At 44.7% G+C, this 17521-nt stretch overlaps 1 protein-coding gene across 1 annotated transcript in view; it reads right to left on the reverse strand.

The window, feature by feature from the left end:
- The window catches only part of MAML3 (mastermind like transcriptional coactivator 3), a 376327-nt gene that overhangs the window by 152031 nt on the left and 206775 nt on the right, over nucleotides 1-17521 (reverse strand). The window contains exon 2 of the mRNA XM_087816490.1: nucleotides 908-2428. Within this exon, the coding sequence (XP_087672616.1) occupies nucleotides 908-2428 (1521 nt within the window). The remainder of the gene's footprint in view (nucleotides 1-907; nucleotides 2429-17521) is intronic.

Below are 17521 nucleotides of genomic sequence, written 5' to 3' on the forward strand. Positions count from 1 at the left end.
CAGTACAGGGATGGCCCATGATTTCACCCACGTGTGGAGAAGGGCAGGGGAACAATGCCCTCCGCCACTCCCCTGTCCTCAGGACACAGACAGTGCTGCATGGAAGGAGCTTTGGCTGCTGCCACAGTGGTCAGGATGAAGAGGTGAGCGCTTATCAATGAGAATTCACTCCCCATGGGCTGTCACTCATTTTTACCATGGGTCACTGAGAGCCCTGCTGTCCAAACCAGGAAGCCATGAAGTAGGAAAGAGGAGACTTTATTTGGATACAGCACTAAGGTACCGTCACCATCACATCTCCCTGAGTTAGAGCTGAATAAACTTGAGAGGCTCGACTGCACTCCCAAGGCCCGAGCTCGAAACAGCCTCTAAATGCCTTAGTTCAGCAACGAATCCTACAAAAACCTATCCTCCAGTTCACCCAGAAAATACAGAAAACTCTCCCACAGTTGAACACCAAGAACCCAAATGTCCAGGATTCATAATTCTGAAAGCTAGGCGAAGGTTGTTCGGGGCCTTATCAAACTGCTGTGGCGATCCCTAAAGGCTCTGGCCTTCCCACCTCTCCCCACGCCCCAGTGTAGGGCTGAATGACCTGGGCGATGAGGAGCGCCCAGGGGCCTCTAAGCGCTGCCTCCCTCAGAGTGAGAAGGATACGTCATTTTTCATTTCTTATCTCCTGCCGGGAATAAAAGAAGTTCCCAGGCATTCAAATACAGGCGAGTTTATCATGCCAACCTTTCCATCTCTTAGAAAAGAGGAGGAAACCCCCCCCCACGCTCAAATCTGGCAACCCCGTGAGGATGTGTAGGAAGCATTTCCACAGGTAATTAAACCCTCGCACGTGGACAGCGTGAGGTGCGCCCCAGCGCGGCACGGCTGGGAGCGGTGTCCCTTTCACTCTTACCTGGCCGTGGGCTGGCAGTGCGGCGTACGCCAGCGGCTGGCTCATCACGCCTTTCTGCTTCATGAGGAGCATGCGCTTCTGGTCCTCACTCAGGTGCGCCCTGGGAGCCTGCAGCTGCGGCGGCTGCGGCGGCTGCTGCGGCTGCTGCTGCTGGATGTAGGGCAGCAGGGGGTTTTTGCTGGGGTTGGCCATGGGTGGCGTCATTCTCTGACTCAAGTCCGCATTGAAATGGGTCAGAGGCTTAGTGTTGCCGTAAGTGAGGATGTTGTGCTGTTTGTTTAAGGAGTTTGTACCCAAGTTATTTGGCTGCTGATTGATCATGTTCATGTGATTCTGCGGGAGGTAGTTATTCATTGTCGTCTTCTGCAGGTTGTTTGCCATGGGAGGCACTATCGGGTTTTGGTTGTTAAAGGCTTGGGGGTACATCATGGGGCTATTTGGTTTTTCCGCAGGGAAAGCTGCGCCGTATGGGCTGGATGGAGGCCCCAGCGGAGACCAGCTAGAAGTCTGATTTGAGTGCTGCTGCTGCTGCTGCTTCTGCATGAGTTTCGCCCTCTGTTGCTGCTGCGCCGCCATCTGTTTGAGCTGCTCTGCTGGAGACATGTCGGAGCTCGGCACAGCCACAGGGCCTGACCCCGAGCCAGCCACCGGCACTGCTGCCGGATTGAGGAGATAACCATTTCCAGGCCGAGATGGAGCTTGGCCTGGAGTGTGGGCTGGGTTTGGAGTTGGTGGGGACTGGACTGCACAGTTCGCTGGTGAGCTGGCAGAGTTTGGAGCTGCGGGAGTGTTGGCAACAGAAGGTAAACTGGTGGCCGTGGAGACGGTAGAAAAGGGAGGACCAGAAGAAGAAGGTCTTGTCTGGGGAGATCCCATGGAGACATGTGTAAAAGGAGAGTGAGAGGGGTCGCTCTTCACGCTCACACTCTCCTGGGAGAGAGGGGTCTCGGTTGATGGCTGCGAGAATTCTGGTTCCTTCTTCTCTTCGAAGTCTTCGTTGAACAGGTCCTGTATGTCATCTTCAGGAACAGTGTTGGCCAGCTCATCTATTAATTCTTGCCACTCCTGATCATTCAGATTAATGTCTGAGAACAGCTTGTTTTGATTTGAAAGAGATGTTTCTGATGTGTCTATGCAAGTAGGATCATCTAGAGGTTCTTGTTTGAGGTCTTTGCTCTGCAAGATGGTGAAGCTATCTTCCAGGTCACTGCAACCATTAACAGGTTGAAGTTTAATTTCTGGGAGTCTACCATTCTTACTTAGGTCTTCTAGGAGCCCAGGAGTGTGAGTTCCGCTATTCTGCAAGGGCAAAGAAGGCTTCAGGTCAAGTTGGTGAAGAGGAGAAGCTGAAGGCAGTGGCATGTTGTTGGGCAAACTGTTGATGGCTTCCATCCCCGTGGGAATGTCCTTTCGTATTCGCTTGTTGGTTGGAGAAAAACTCCCATCGCAAGCGCCATTCTGCTGGTCTCCATTAAGTGGTGATCGGGCTCCTTCCAACTTCCTTTTCACAGTCTCTTGGAGCTGGAAGAGAAACAGGAAAGAGGACACTAAATCTCCAGTTCATAGTTTACCCTTTCAGCGTGGCGAAATGGACTGCTGTCAACTAACTTTCAAGAAGCAGAGCTCGCAAGGTCAAGAGAGAAAACAAATTAAAATTGGAGAGTGGGAAAGAATAATCTATTATTTTCAAAGGAATGCTAAGTGTGAGACTTGGACCAAAATGTACCATACTTGAGGAAGATGTTAATACTTATCTTAAATTCTTGTCATATCTTAATTGAGAACATTAAAGAATTCAATCAACAATATTTTTAAACGACAATAAAAATCCTCTAAGAACAGAACATTTAACACATTTACTGAATAGTGCAGAAATGAAGATTAACGGTTAACATAACCCCCAACTTCCTTTGAGTTCCTATTTTACTTGTCCTCCTAGCACCTTCTGAGGCTGTAGCCCACTCTACTCTCAAGCACACCTCCCGTGGTTTCCACGATTTGTGCTTTCCTGGACTGCCTTCTCCACCTGCTCTTTCTCAGCCCACGTATTCTTCTTTCTTTCTCTTAAATGATGGACTTCTTCACTGTTTGGTCTTAAGCTTTTTTTCCTGCCCACTATATACCTTAGCCTGGATGATTTCATCCATTACAACAGCTTCAAGTATCTTCTCTAGGCTGGTGACCTCATAACAGCATACCCAACCCTATCTTCTCTCCTGAGCTCCACTAACTCCAATGCTCTCCAGATGTTTCATGGGCATCTGAAACTCAACATGTCTCAACACTGAGCTGATTATCTTTTTCTACTCAAACATGATCCTCACCAATGTTCTTATCTCAGTACTACCCAGTTACCCAAATCAGAAACCTAAGCATTCTTAAAACACCTCACATCACCAATCACCAAGTCCTATGGATTCTGCATCCAAACTATCTCTCTAATACACCCATTCATCTCCAGCCTCACTGCTACTATCCTTGGCCAGGAAACCATTATCTCTTGCTAGATTACTGCAATAGTCTCCTAACTGATGTCCTTGTCTTGACTTCATTCATCCATCCATTTACTCTTTCATCTATTCTTTTATGCATTGCTTTGCTTTCTATCAATCTATTCACTCTACTGCCACCTTTTTCAAAAAGATATATCGTCCTTCCTCCTTATAACCCTGTAATGATTTCCATTGTCTTTAGATTAAAACCCAAACTGAGCCTATTTCACTGGTCCTCACTCCAGGCTCATTTTCTTGCTTCTTGGTTTAGCATCACCTCTCCATCCCCTGCCAGACATTTTCTATCAATTCTTCTGTAACTTCAATTTCTTAAGCATGCCAAGCTTTTTTCTGCCTCCAGGACTCTGGATATGTTCTTTTCTTGGAACATACTGCTTCCCCTCCATCTTCCCTTCCCAAGGTTAACAGCTACTCATCTTTCAGGTTGTATCTTAGACTTCATTTACTCTAGGAAATCTTCTCATATCCACTCCCCACAGCCTTCTTTGACTCACCTATCCTAGGCTGGATATTCTGGAATACATTTTTACAAGCAATTTCTACTTCCCCATCATAGCTTCTACCATACTTTGGGGCAATTGCTTAAGTGTCTGTTTAGTGAGCTCCAGGAAGGAAGGACTACAGCTGACTTGCTTACTGTGTCTGGTGGGGCTGCACCTAGTGTTCAAGTTCAGAGCAGTGGTTAATAAATAATGGCAAATTGAATTGATGATTCTGTTGTGTAATTCATAGAGGCTAAAAGAGGTGAGCTTAGATAAGAGCAGGAGGCAGCCCCATTGACCATAAGGAATGCCTGACTTTGAGATTCTACATTCCCAGTAATGGGATCTCTTACCCTGGAGTGTGTTGTGTCCACTTAACTAGATTCATTTAAGAAGTCAAGTTAAGAAAAGTCTTGCTAACTCTATGAATTTGTAAACCATCAACCCAATTCATTTGTTTGCCCCCTTCCTTTCTGCCAGAAAAGGCCAGTGTGTGGGACTTTTGGTGAAAGAATTTGACAGAAAGTAAGTACTGCATGCTCACTGAATGACAAAAGGAAGGCTAGATTGGGTTAGCAGGGGTTTTAGTAACTTCACAGAGTTGAGGGCAGAAGGTAAAATGCATGGGGAGGGTGGGAGGAGCAGTCCTCCAGGGAAGAAAGGAGCAGGATTCCCTCGGACCTTGTACTTGGCACCCATACATGAAACTGACCAGGCTCGAGAGGATCCCCATGTAAAATAAAACCCATCTGGAGATGATGTGGGGATTCTATGAAGTGCCACTTTATGGCTATTTTCTCATAAGTAGAAAAATCCATGTTAAAAGTAAACAGAAAAGTCCTTGTGTGAAAATCCAGTCTAACCCTTGTTCCTAAATCTTATTATTATTTTTTAATTCTCACCTGGGGATATATTTTCCATTGATTTTTTTTTTAGAAAGAGAAAGGGAGGGAAGGAGGGAGAGGAGAGAGAAAGAGAAACATCGATGTGAGAGAGACACACTGATTGGTTGCCTCCTGTATCTACCCCGACCAGGGCTGGGGATTGAACCTGCAATCAACCCAGGTACGTGCCCCTGACCAGGAATAGAATTCAAGTCCCTCGGGTGCACGGGCTGACTCTCTAACCACTGAGCCAAACCATCCAGGGCCTAAATCTTATATTTTTATTCACAACACCAAACACTGTCTGTAGTCACTTGGTAAAAGTCCCTGAATTGCTAAAAATGAGGCCGGAATTGGGACACACTGGAATTTAACTTCAAAGAAGATACTGGTTTGATCCATCATATTAGGTAGACACTGTTATAAAATTACATTATTTATTGAGCAAACCAGGAAACTGTGGGTCTGATCACAGGTATGGCAGACACATGAATGTAGCTCTAACATATAGCGGCAAGGTCAAATATCACAGCCTCAGGGCCTGAAGGGAACAAGGAGGGGACCCTCAGCACCTCCTGAAGTGAAGTTAACCTTAAAACAAATAAGCACTTGCCTTATGAATGAGCCTGACTCTATTTTAGAAAGTCCAGGTCCACAATTCTATTGTAGGGCTGCAAAACGGGTGGGGCAGGATGGAGAAAATGAAGACCAATGTTCTGTTTGTTGCTCTGTAGAGCAGTGGTGGCCAAGACCACCATGGAAACAGACAAGTCTGGATGGGAATTGCAAGTTTCACCGCTTACCAGCAGAGCGGACCCAGCTGGGTGAGGCTGTAGAGGGCAGTAATACAGAAACAGGAGCACTGGCCCTGGAGTCAGAATGCCTGGGTTCAAACCCAAGACCCCTGCTTAAGAGCTACAACGTATAAATGTGGCCTGGCACTTAACAAATGTTAGCTGTGATGCCCACCATTAGATAGTGAGTTACATGAAGGCAGGGATTTCTCTGTTTTGTTCACTACTGAGTCCCCAGAAACTCACAGCAGACACTCGATAAGTACATGTTGAATGAATGAATCCTGGAAAACATATAACCTCTCCCAGGCCTTGGTTTCCTTATCCGCAAAATGGGTTAGTAATATGTAGCTCATAGAGTTACTCTGAGGCTGAATTTAATGAAATAATATGGAAAGCACTTAGCTTCGTGCCTGGTATCCAGTAAGCACCCATTAAGCCTTAGCTATTACTATTTATAAAATTCAGTGATACTAATAGTCACAACTACAACTGAGAGAGATTACTTCCCAGATTTCCAAAACACAAATAGGTAGAATGACAGTATTTCTGTGCGCCAGCCCGCAAAACCCTAATGTTTTCCAAGCATCTGGTGAACCTTTTAAAATGTGAACAACAAAAATCACATTTGCAATTCAAGCCCAAGTCCAAGTGCTAATGCATTCGTGTCCTAGATTGTAAAACAGCACTAGATTGTTGAGGTTCAAATCAAATAGATTTCCAGTATTCGACCTGAGTGGATGCTAAGAATTTTTTTCCTTGAGGGCTTAAAGTTCTCTCCTGCTGGCCCCTTTAACCTAATTCTTGACATATATTTCATATATCAGCATTTAGGAATATAGGGAAGACACCACTAAATACACTGAAGCTGTTATGGTTTTTATGTTTTGTTTAGTTGTGTCCAAAATAGCAACCTTAGCATCCCACTGTCTCAGCACCCCCTGCATATGGAAAGGGGGTCTAAGAGTCTCATGCCCTCCGCATGTCCCTCTAGGGAGGCAGAAGGAGAGTGGGCAGGAAGAGTCGGAACCCGAGTGCTTGGGAAGGCTGAGTAACTCACAAGCACTCTGCTCAGTGGGCGTGAGAATGGCTGACTACACAGGGAAACGTCCTCGTGAGTACTCTGTCCCTCTGAGAACTTAAGTCCCAGTCTCATCCCAAATAGCCTTGTCTTAGGAAGTCCCTGGCTCTTCTGCCTTCCAAAGCTATGATTCGTGTCCTCATGGAAAAATCACAGGAACTCTTTACTGAGCATCAGCTTCCTCACTCCTTGGTTACTATTATTATAAGTGTTTTCTCCCATTAAGGGACACTTTGGTGCCAGGAGCTGAAGCACACTCTTCAGCCAGTGCCAGTGACACTATGGGCCACTATTACAAGTCAGTTACTCTGAGGGAAAGAATGCCTTCGCCTTACTGGCTCCAGCACGAGTCTCTGGTCTACTGAGACCAGGTCTGTGGCTCAATGGTGTGTGTTTCTGTGAAACTGTGGTGTGTGTGTGGGGGGATGTGTGTGTGTATGGGAAGAATGGCTTGGGAGGGGTGACAGACACCCAGACCAGTAGTACTAAGAACAGGTGTGCCTTTGGGGATGTAGAGCCTTTTCACACAGGCCCATATTTTGCTTTCTTAGCAAACCTTTGGAGTTGGTCATGTGCTGGTCTGATGGTTCCCCAGGGAAGAGGGCAGTGTTTAGGGGGAGGTGGGATGGGGAGGGTGGGTGACACCCATCACAGGGAGGAACAGGGCTAAGATTACAGGCCTCTGCTGACGTAGCGGGGCCCCATTCCCTCAGACTCTCAGGGGTCTTCTGGGCCAGCATGTCCACAAAAAAGAGATTCTTTCTCCCTTTAGACCTTTAGCAGTGGTAGTAAGCTAAAAACAAACAAAAAACCCCCAACTCTCTTTCTTCCGCAAGCCCCTTACCTCTTATTGCCTTGTCTCTGATTTTGCATGAAATAGGGGCATGATCACAGAGCTTGGGAATAAAGATGATACTGTTATTAATGACAACTTTAGGATGGAAGATATTAGGGTAAACCATCAGATTCCTTGTCTTCTACTCCTAATGATTCTAAGAGACAAGTTTTATTATAACTCTGGTCTAACTCCACAGCCCACACTACACCCTCGTCCAGGACCAGGAAGCACAGTCGTGCCTTGTTCTATGGCACCGACTCCAATGCTACTCTTGATGACGCTCCCTCAGACTGTTTTCAGGAACCATCCTTAATTTCACCCTCTCTCCACCACCCACACCCAATTAAACCTCAAGAACTATCTGTTCTTATCATTAATAAATTTCAATTCTCATCTTCCACCCCCGATGCCACTACTTTAGTTCAGATCATCCTCACTTCTCTCATGATTTCTGCAGCAGCTCCTGAGTCGTTTCTCTGCCCCAGTCCTGCCTGCCCTCCAACCATTCTCTGCATCGTGGCTGTGCTTTTCTGAATAGATGTGAGCCTGATCCAGCCCATTCCTCATTTGCAGCTCTTTGGAGCTGTCCAGTGTCTTCAGCATTATCTAAGTCTGGTGCACAGGCCCTCCACAACGTGACCCCGGCTTACCTCTCTAGTCTTAGTGATCACCTCTAACTTTCTTCCCCCAACCAGCTCTCCAACACCAGTCAACTGTAAACCTTCAGCTATACTTAATTATTTGCAGCTCTCAGCACATACAGTGTTCATTCTCTCTCCCTCTCTGAGCCTTTGCATATATTATACTCTTATCCAACTTCTTCATCTGACCAACTCTATTTGTCTTTCATGAGTCAATTTAGACATTTCCTTCAGTGCAGTCTCTTGTGACAGCCCCTCTCCACAACTCCTGATCTTGGAGGCTTGCCACATGCTCCCAAGCCATCCTAATACACATTGTACTATAGCTGCTTTCCTTCTTCATGGGACTGTAGGAATGGATGGACGCTAAGATCTCTCAAATAACCACACTGAGTTTAAGTAACTGACCCCACGAGCATGCACTTGAAAATGTTGACCTGTATAGTGTTTTAATAACAACTGAGTAAATGTACAATTTATTTTGGTTATTTTAAAATGCTGGAAATGGCTTGTGGACTGTCCCCTGCATAATATTTCTGAGGACTGTAAGGATTCAGGGAATCTATGCTGAGAACAACTAGAGAGCTTATGAAGAGAATTGTGGAAGGGGAGACTGAAACTGAAACCCAGAGACTTGACGCAACATCACCAAGGTCACATATTTTGACACTTATGTGAATGCAAAATGCTGGCTATTTTCATAGTTGAATTTTAAATTTCCATACAAAGGCTTCAAGTTTTCACCAACCAAAGCATTCCCCCGAACCAAAAATGTGAGTGAACTCCCTTCACCAACTATTAGAGACACAACTGTTTCCTAAGACTTGAAGATGAATGGGAATCTCAGTTTACAGATGCTATAACTAATTTGAGGCTCAAAGAGAACATTTTTGTTATTTTGATCTGCTCTGGTCAAACCAGAAGATGACTCACTGAATCAATTTTCAAATGGTTATTCTCTTCTTATTTTGCTGGCATATAATAAGCATAGGGACACATGGATGAATTTGACTTGCTTACTTAACATATTTGATAAGTGACCCAGAATACTTGTGTTAGATATTTTAATTAGTAGAATATGAATAGTGTGCAGAACATTTTCAGAACTGTTTTCTAGATTTAAGTGCCCTTAGAAAGGATTTTTTGAGGTTCATTAAATGGTCCAATTTTCTGGACCACTGATTATCCAACATTAAGTGACCTGGGATACTGTTAGAAATGCAGATTTCTTGGTCCCACTTCCACACAGTTTCTGATTCAGGAGCCCAACATGGGGCCCAGATTGGGACACAGGTTAAGCGCACAGTTATCAAAAGAAACTTATCAGATGTGGTCTAGGATCCCCAGTTTTTAGAAATGCTGATCTACACTAATAATTCTGTTGGAGTTCTAACATTCTGAAGTTGTTGGTTTGCTTTTTTTAAAAAAAATACACATACACACACAAACCTTATGCCAATATAAAATGTTTCTGAGTTCATCGGTGCCATTCTGGGACAGCTTATAAACAGGATTAAGAGGCAATGCTCTGGACAAGGTATTTCTGACCTCAGAGTATCTGGAATTCTGCAGAAGCTTGCAAGACTTTTCATAACAATGTTTATCATTTTTGTATTTTAGGGTTCTCTGGGTACAGTAATATCCTAGGCCATTTTCTCTTTCCACATTATACACTTGCCTTCATTTTCTTTTCTTTTTTAAAAATATGTTTTTATTGATTTTAGAGAGAGGAAGGGAGAGGGAGAGACAGAAACATCGATTGGCTGCCTCCTGCATGCCCCCTACTTGGGATGAACCCACAACCCAGGCACGTGCCCTGACTGAGAATTGAACCAGTGACCTCTTGGTTCATGGGTCAATGTTCAACCACTGAGCAACAGCAGCCAGGCTGGCTTTCATTCTCATTCAGTGAACCGAGGGCATGCTGTGTGCTTGTCGCTAGGTGCTGAGGGGTAGACCCATTCCCAAGAGCAAAGACCACGCCAGAAATTAAACCCATGTTAGACACATATTGACAAAAGCTGCGCATGTCTCTCTTAAGGAGATCTATGTGAGGGATAAAGCGACGCACAGCTCCTGAGTTCTCCCTCGTCAGCCTCGCACACTGCTAACATTATGCCAGAGAGAAAACAACTTTACTACATAATAAAATCCATGCAAATAAACACCCCCCTTCCCGCACATGCACACGCACACACGCTGTTTCCCTGATAGCCAAGAGTTTAAAATGTCGAACTCTGCTTTTGACCATCCCAGACACACCTTCTCTGGACCTGGTCACTGGGTAATGCTGGGTCACTGGAGGGGAGGCCTGTCAGGGGGAGCAGTTAGAAACCTTCACTCCATAATGCTCCTCTTAAAAGGGGCCTCACCTCCTAGCGAGCGTCTGAAACCTCAGCTACAGAGGCCCAAGGGGAATGAATGCTGGGGCACTGCTGAGCCCCCAGCCCAAGGGAACAGGACCCTTCAGAACATTCTGGGGGACTCTGAGGTTATTTTTAAAAATGATCATGACACTCTTCCTTTCTAAGAGTCAGGTTCAAAACTCCGATTCCCAAGTAGCCTTACGCACGTACAAGAAGGGCTGAAGCTCCTTTCAGGGCTGGGAACATGGACGCTCACCCAACTCTAGCTGTGAGGTGCCAGAGTAAGGGCCCCTTTAAAAGCATTTTAGATCTTTTTGGGTGTGACTGAATTTTTAGTTATGCTTTGATCCTTCAGTTATTTTTAAATGTGTAATCAGCACCAGTCAAATGCACAACAATGTACAGAGAATGGATCCTTAAACAGCAGTCGTAGTGGAGGCTGCTGACATTGACAATCGGTGGGTCCCAAGGTCTCCACAAATCTCCTTATTTCCAAATACATAAATGTTCACACAGGTGCATGGCTTTCTCTGAACTGAATGAGTAAGTCATATTTTCGCCACCAGTCATGTGAATTCTGTGGATTCTTTATATGTATCTGAAGTTGTAAAGTTTTTCATGAGCTCCACAGACAGTTCAAACTGGTGCTTCAACAAAATTATGAACTCCTCATTAAAACCGAGACTGTTGTTCCTGCAAATGGCAAGGTTATACGATTTTCAAATCTCACATAGTTTTCAGTAAAAAGTGCTAAACTAAGTTTTCATCAGAGAATCTTATTCACTGCTTAGTAAATATTTCAGGATATTAGTGCCATATAAGATTCTAATTGGCTCAGAACTTACCATGTACCAGGCATCCAGCTAAATGCTTTATGTAGATTACCTTGAGTAATTCTCACAATAACCCAGAAGGGTTATTGGGCTCAGAGAGGACAGGAATTTGTCCCTGGGCACAGAGCACAGCTCTACTCAGTTCTGCCTGCCTACTCTGCTCTTCTGCGCCTGCTGACTCCTGTCCTGATCAAACGTGAGCAAACCTTGCTCAGAAATTCTGAAAAAGTGTTTTCAACGCCTGTGTCGTGACAGTCTGGGGAGGATGTGTTCATGTCTTGGAGTCAGATCTGCTTGATTCACAGAAAAGCGTGCTCCTCCAAGAGGGAGGATGCTGCTGTGCAAATTTAGCGTGTGTTTGAGAAGTGATGAGAGCTGCAGCCCTGAACACTTCAGGCGGCAGCGGCTGTGCGCATCCCAGTGGCAGCCTCCTGCGCCAGGTAGCTTCCGTGGGAGAAGCTCCACGGAGGCCTGCAGTTGCCATCAGACTCCGACATCTGAACCCTGAACTGCTTTTCATACAAACACACACATATTACATTCCATTTACTTTTAAGAACAAGAAACAATTTCCTTAGGAATAGCTCCTGCTATCTCTTACTAGAAGTCATGCATACATTACCCATTCAAACACGTCTGTAGCGTGACCTTGTATTACAACCCGAAATTCCTAATGGGATTTTATTTAGAGCTGTAAGGAAATGGTGGTGAAGGGGGGCTGGTGAGGAAGAAGGAAAAACCATAGGGAGGAAGAGGGCAAATGAGAAGATCACATCGTATCTGCATCATTCACAGCTGGAGACTTGCACTAACAGCACACACCAAAGAACAGGCGTGTTAGAACTAAGCTCTAGGTTTCGATTTGTTTATTTTTCTGGGAGGCGGGAGGCAGGAGGGAGAGACACTTCAGGGAGGCTGAGCACTCTTCTCCTCCCTTGGGTAGGAATCAAGAATATTTTAATTTCACTGTTTACTCAAAACGTCCCTGATTTTCAACGAGAAATTCTCATTTTTGTTTGCAGCCCCTTTCCAGGAGCACCTCCATGGCACTGAAGCCCTGTACCAGCTTAGGGGAGGCAGAGAGCCCAGTGCCCAGACCTGACACTGCTTTTGAATAAAACCCCAGCACGCGTTTATCTCCCTTCGGCAAACAACAGTATTGAAATAAGATCGCCTAGTCTATAAAAAGCCTCTTGTTTCCCTCAAAGAGGTCAGACATTGCTCTTCCTTGTGAGTTGTAGTTTGCATAAAGCAAAGCTAAGGGTTGCCTCCTGGAAAAGAATTCCTCTCTCTCTGTGGGTCTGTGCGTTGTCTCTCTCTCACACACATACACACACACCCCATCTTAGTGAGCAAACAGGACACAGAATACCATATTTCTAGAAGGCAGCTGACTCTCAGACTTCCTTTCACAGTAGCATGCTTTTACTCCAAAGCTGGAAGCTAAGGGACTTGCCTTCATTTACCAGCAAGGGAACTGCCATTATTTACATGCCTTTAGAGTAACTTTGTTCCCAAACAGGAGAAAGGCAGAACTAGGGGATTTTCCTCTCCAGGATGAGACACTGGTGCAGAAGATGACCACTCGCAGACAGCACACTGTCACATTCAGACGAACGTGAGTGTGATTTAACTGGCTCTGCAAATTTACACACAGGCAGTGCGTGCACAGCACCACACACTCAGTCCATAAACACCAGAGCTTTGGAGGTTGTCACAGCTTTTAATCTGTGGGGAGAAGCTGCTCAGCTTCATCCCACCAGCTGAAATTCGTTTTTCAGAAGAAATTAGACCAAGGTACTGTTGTTATAGCAACAGAGTCACTCACACGGCCTCTTCCCTACAACCTCACTCTGAATTCTGTGGGCAGCGATTTCAATTATGTACAGGGAGTGACCAGGGCTGAGCCCGGGTGGACCCTATCCCAGCCGTTTATGGAGTGGAAGTCTAAATTCTCTCTGTCCAATCAGAGCTTAGAAGACAGGACTTGCCAGTGTTCCACAGAGCTCTCCTCATCCTGAAAGTGGAGGAGCAGTGACAATGTTTTCACCCTTGGGTGGGAACTGGACATGCGAACACTGAATTTCTTAAGGTTAACCAAATACTGACCATTTCAGAATGGGAATTTCCAGTGAGGATGTTAGTGTTGGCAATCACCATATATTCTGAAGTGTTTTCATTATTTTAGCCCTCCAGGACTTTATTCTCAGTGGTGTGGAATTCCTAATATAATAGTGCATTCTGACCCCTGAAAACAACAATCAACTCCAAAATGCCCCTTTCTCGATGATGTACAATTACTACCGAACCTTTATGGCAAATAACTTTCCAAAGGAGTCAGCAATGTGGTCGTCTACATTCACCCAAGGGGTGTGTCAAGGTGCTAAAAATGAAGCCAGTGCTCACGACTAATATTATGGGCTTAATCGTGTCCTCTCCAAACCCTATGTGGAAGCTGTAACACCCAATAACTCAGAATGTGACTGGATTTGAAAGAGGGTCTTCAAAGAAGTGATCAGAGTAAAATGAGGTCATCAGGGGGTGGGCTCTAATCCAATCTGACTGATGTCCTTATAAGAAGAGATTAGGACACAGACACACACACAGAGAAGACCATGTGAAGACATAGGGAGAAGATAGCCACCGACAAGTGAAGGACAACAATCTCAGAAGAAACCAACCCTGCTGTCACCTTGATCTTGGCCTTCTAGTCTCCAGACCTTGTGAGGAAAAACATTTCTGTTGTTTAAGCCCCCCCAGTCTGTGCACTACTTTGTCATGGCAGCCCTAGCAGACTATTACAACTACTAACCTGGTTGAGATGTATTTCTGTCCTCTCTCAGTGTCTCCCACAGGTGAGGCACACAATGACTATTTTAAAGGACTATTTTGTACAAATTTGTTCCTGCTTTGACTCAACTAACAACATCAACTGTGTGCTGGGTTCTATACCAAGCACTAAGGACGCACCAGGGAATCAGATTCAGTCTCTGACCTCAAGAGCCTTTGGAGTGGAGGGAAAGCAGCAGGTGGGCTCTGACAAGGGCGCCTATGCTGTGGGAGCACAAAAGAGAGGAGTGCCACAGTGCAGATGAGGCAAGGCCTCCCGGAGGGACTGACATGCAAGCTGAGACTTGCAGTATTCACAGTGAGGTGAAGATGCCAAAGGAGAAAGGAAGTGTGGCTTCTACGTGAAACCTCCTGGCTTGAGCCAGAGTGCAAGGGGGACGTGCTGAGGCACAAAGCTGGAGAAGGGACAGCTACATAGATCCTGAAGGGCTTGTCTGCCATGTGAAGAAGTCTGGGCTTTGTCCAGAGGCTCTGGGAGGCACGGCAGAACAATGGTCACTTGTGACGCTAACTTCTGATTTGATAGTGATAGAAATTGGTTGCAAAAGGTAAAACAGTTGAGGTGGTCTGTATTAGCCAGCTCGGGCTGCCATAACAAAATACCACAGACTGGGTGGCTGAAACAACAGACATTTATTTTCTCACAGTTCTGGAGGCTGGAAGTCCAAGACCAAGGCGTCGGCAGGTTTGGTTTCTCCTGAGGCCTCTCTCCTTGGCTTGCAGATGGAGCCTCCTCTCTGTGTCGTCATGTGGCCATTCCTCTGTGTGCATGCATCCCTGGTGTTCCCATGTATGTTCAATTTTCTCTTCTTACAGGGACACCAGTCAGATCAGATTAAGACCCACCCTAACATCCTCATTTTAACTTAACCACCTCTTTAAATGCCCTCCCTCCAAATACAGTCATGTTCTGAGGTTCAGAGGGTTAGGGCTTCACCACAGACATTTTGGGGGAGGACACAATTCAGCCATAACATGGTTTACTACTGTTCCTGAGTGGCTGACTAACCAAATGGCTAAAGCCATCCCTGACTTATAAATCAATATGACACACAGGCTTGGTCTTGAGGCATGCAGCTCAACAATTGCTATTTGGTTCAGGGATTAACCATATATACGTATTATATATATAATATATAATCCTCACTCGAGGATATATTTTTCATTGATTCTAGAGAGAGAGGAAGAGGGAAGGAGAGAGAGAGAAAAACATTGATGTGAGAGAAAAATATCGATTGGTTGGCCTCCGTACACACCCTGACTGGCAACCTGGGTATGTGCCCTGACTGGGAATCAAACCAGCAACCCTTCGGGGCTCAGGACGATGCTCTAACCAAATGAGACACAAAAACTAGGGCAACAATATATATTTTTTATATAAAGTGTTTTTCTCTCAATTTTAATCCCAAATTAAAATACACTTCACATTCACCCCTTGACTATCAGCAAAGAAGTGTAGTTGGAGATGACTCTAAGCAAAACTCCAAGTAGGCAGGAAGAGTCTGTCATGATTTAGGACGCTCCGAATAATGACTATTTGTTCCCTGAGGCTTAGTATATGTTACTTTACATGAACAATCCACCTGACCTCACAAAGACCTGCAGAGAGTCTAGGGCAGCAACACAATTCAGAGGAAACACAAGGAATGATGGTCAGGATCTCCTGCTCAGGGCGCATGCCCTACGCCTCATGCCCCAAGCCCCACGCAATAAATCACTTTGCCAGCAGCAGGTTCAGAGTTTGTCAACGTTCTGTTCAAACTGTGGTGCACTGTAAATGTAGTGTAACAACGTGGAGTCAGAGTATGTATTTCAGTGGTTTTATCATTCTTACCTAGCCATCCAGATACTATTTATGCAGTTTCCATTATAATGCTATAGTTAAGTTTGCATAGTATTTTCTGTAACTACCTATTTTTTCATGGTTGTGGTTCTCTAAAACTCTCCTGGGACAGATTTTTTTTTTTTTTTTGTAAAAACAAATGATGACTTTAGGGATTTCTTGAAGTTACGTAAAAGAAAAAGAAGAGGATTTTTATTGCAATAAATATTTTGTTACCTTTTGTCCAATCAAACAGCACAAATATAAAAGAGCTGAACATAAAGGCATCAAGCAAGGCAATGTAATAGATTTCACTGAACATGGCCCACCCTGCCAGATTTGACTAAATAAGGTTTGCATTCACATGCTTATCAGTATTTAAAAATACCGAGTGTACACAACAGAAAATGTCAGGAACTTGAAAAGCAAAAATATGCATGTGGCGTTTTCCACATTTCACTAAAGCACAGCAACTAAACAAACTTAATTATGTGATCCGGCAGCAGTTACTTAACCTCTCTGGACCCCGTTTCCTCAATTATAAAACGAGAGGGCTGGACTACCCGATTTCCAAGGCTTGTTCCAGCTCTAACAGAGTCTCTATTTGGACTCTGGATTCAAATCAATGACTCCCTTTCAAAACCACCCTGGAAGGCACTATTAACTCAGATGGACAGCTGAACTTGGCAGGTCATTACTGAGTAACTAAGATCCTCATTTTAAGTCAGAGAGCAAGAATTCATTACACTCTTCTGCAAAGATTTCCTGGCTTTCGTGAATTTGAAAGAAAAATTATACTTAAATCATAATCATGAGTATCTTCAAACAACAGAAACCTAAATGTGTAAATTACATGGTTCATTTTTGATTTTATGGTTGTCTACTTGGTGTCAGGTGTCCAGCTGGGTGCAGAGGGTGTGAAAGAAGCACAAGACCCCTTCTTTCAAAGGAATTCAGAGCCTGTTGCATGTTTCCATTGCTGAATGTCTATGGGAAAATATTCCCATTAAACATAACATTTGTCAGAAATAGACAACAGTGATGTTTCCATTCTGGTGACTATAATTTGGCTTACTTCACTAACTTACAGAACCATGCACGGTTCTTCCCCATCTCCACCATGAATGATTTTGATTAAATGGCCTTAAAGTGCATGAAGAACCTGAATGTGCTAGCTTGTGTAATTAGGTACTGGACCAGGTTATAAGTAGGAGCTGTCTATTTTTCCTGGGCATTCATTACTGCACATTTGACCTAGAAGAGGCCTATGGGTGTGAGCCTAATCTTAGGCGCGGAGTCAGGGGCCCTGGGTCCTGGAATCACTTCTCTCATGACCAAGCTGTGAGTTCTATGAAAGTCAGTCAACTATTCTCTAACCTCCATTTTTACCTGGACAAAATAATTTTTAAAATCCCTTATAGAGCTAACAGAGTTTTATGATCTCTCTAGGTTGATTTAGATATAGTTGGAAGATAAACCAACTGTGATTTTAGGTTTCCTTCTACCCTTG

This window comes from Miniopterus natalensis, chromosome 4, assembly GCF_054644295.1.
Source record: "Miniopterus natalensis isolate mMinNat1 chromosome 4, mMinNat1.hap1, whole genome shotgun sequence".
Lineage (NCBI taxonomy): Eukaryota > Metazoa > Chordata > Mammalia > Chiroptera > Miniopteridae > Miniopterus > Miniopterus natalensis.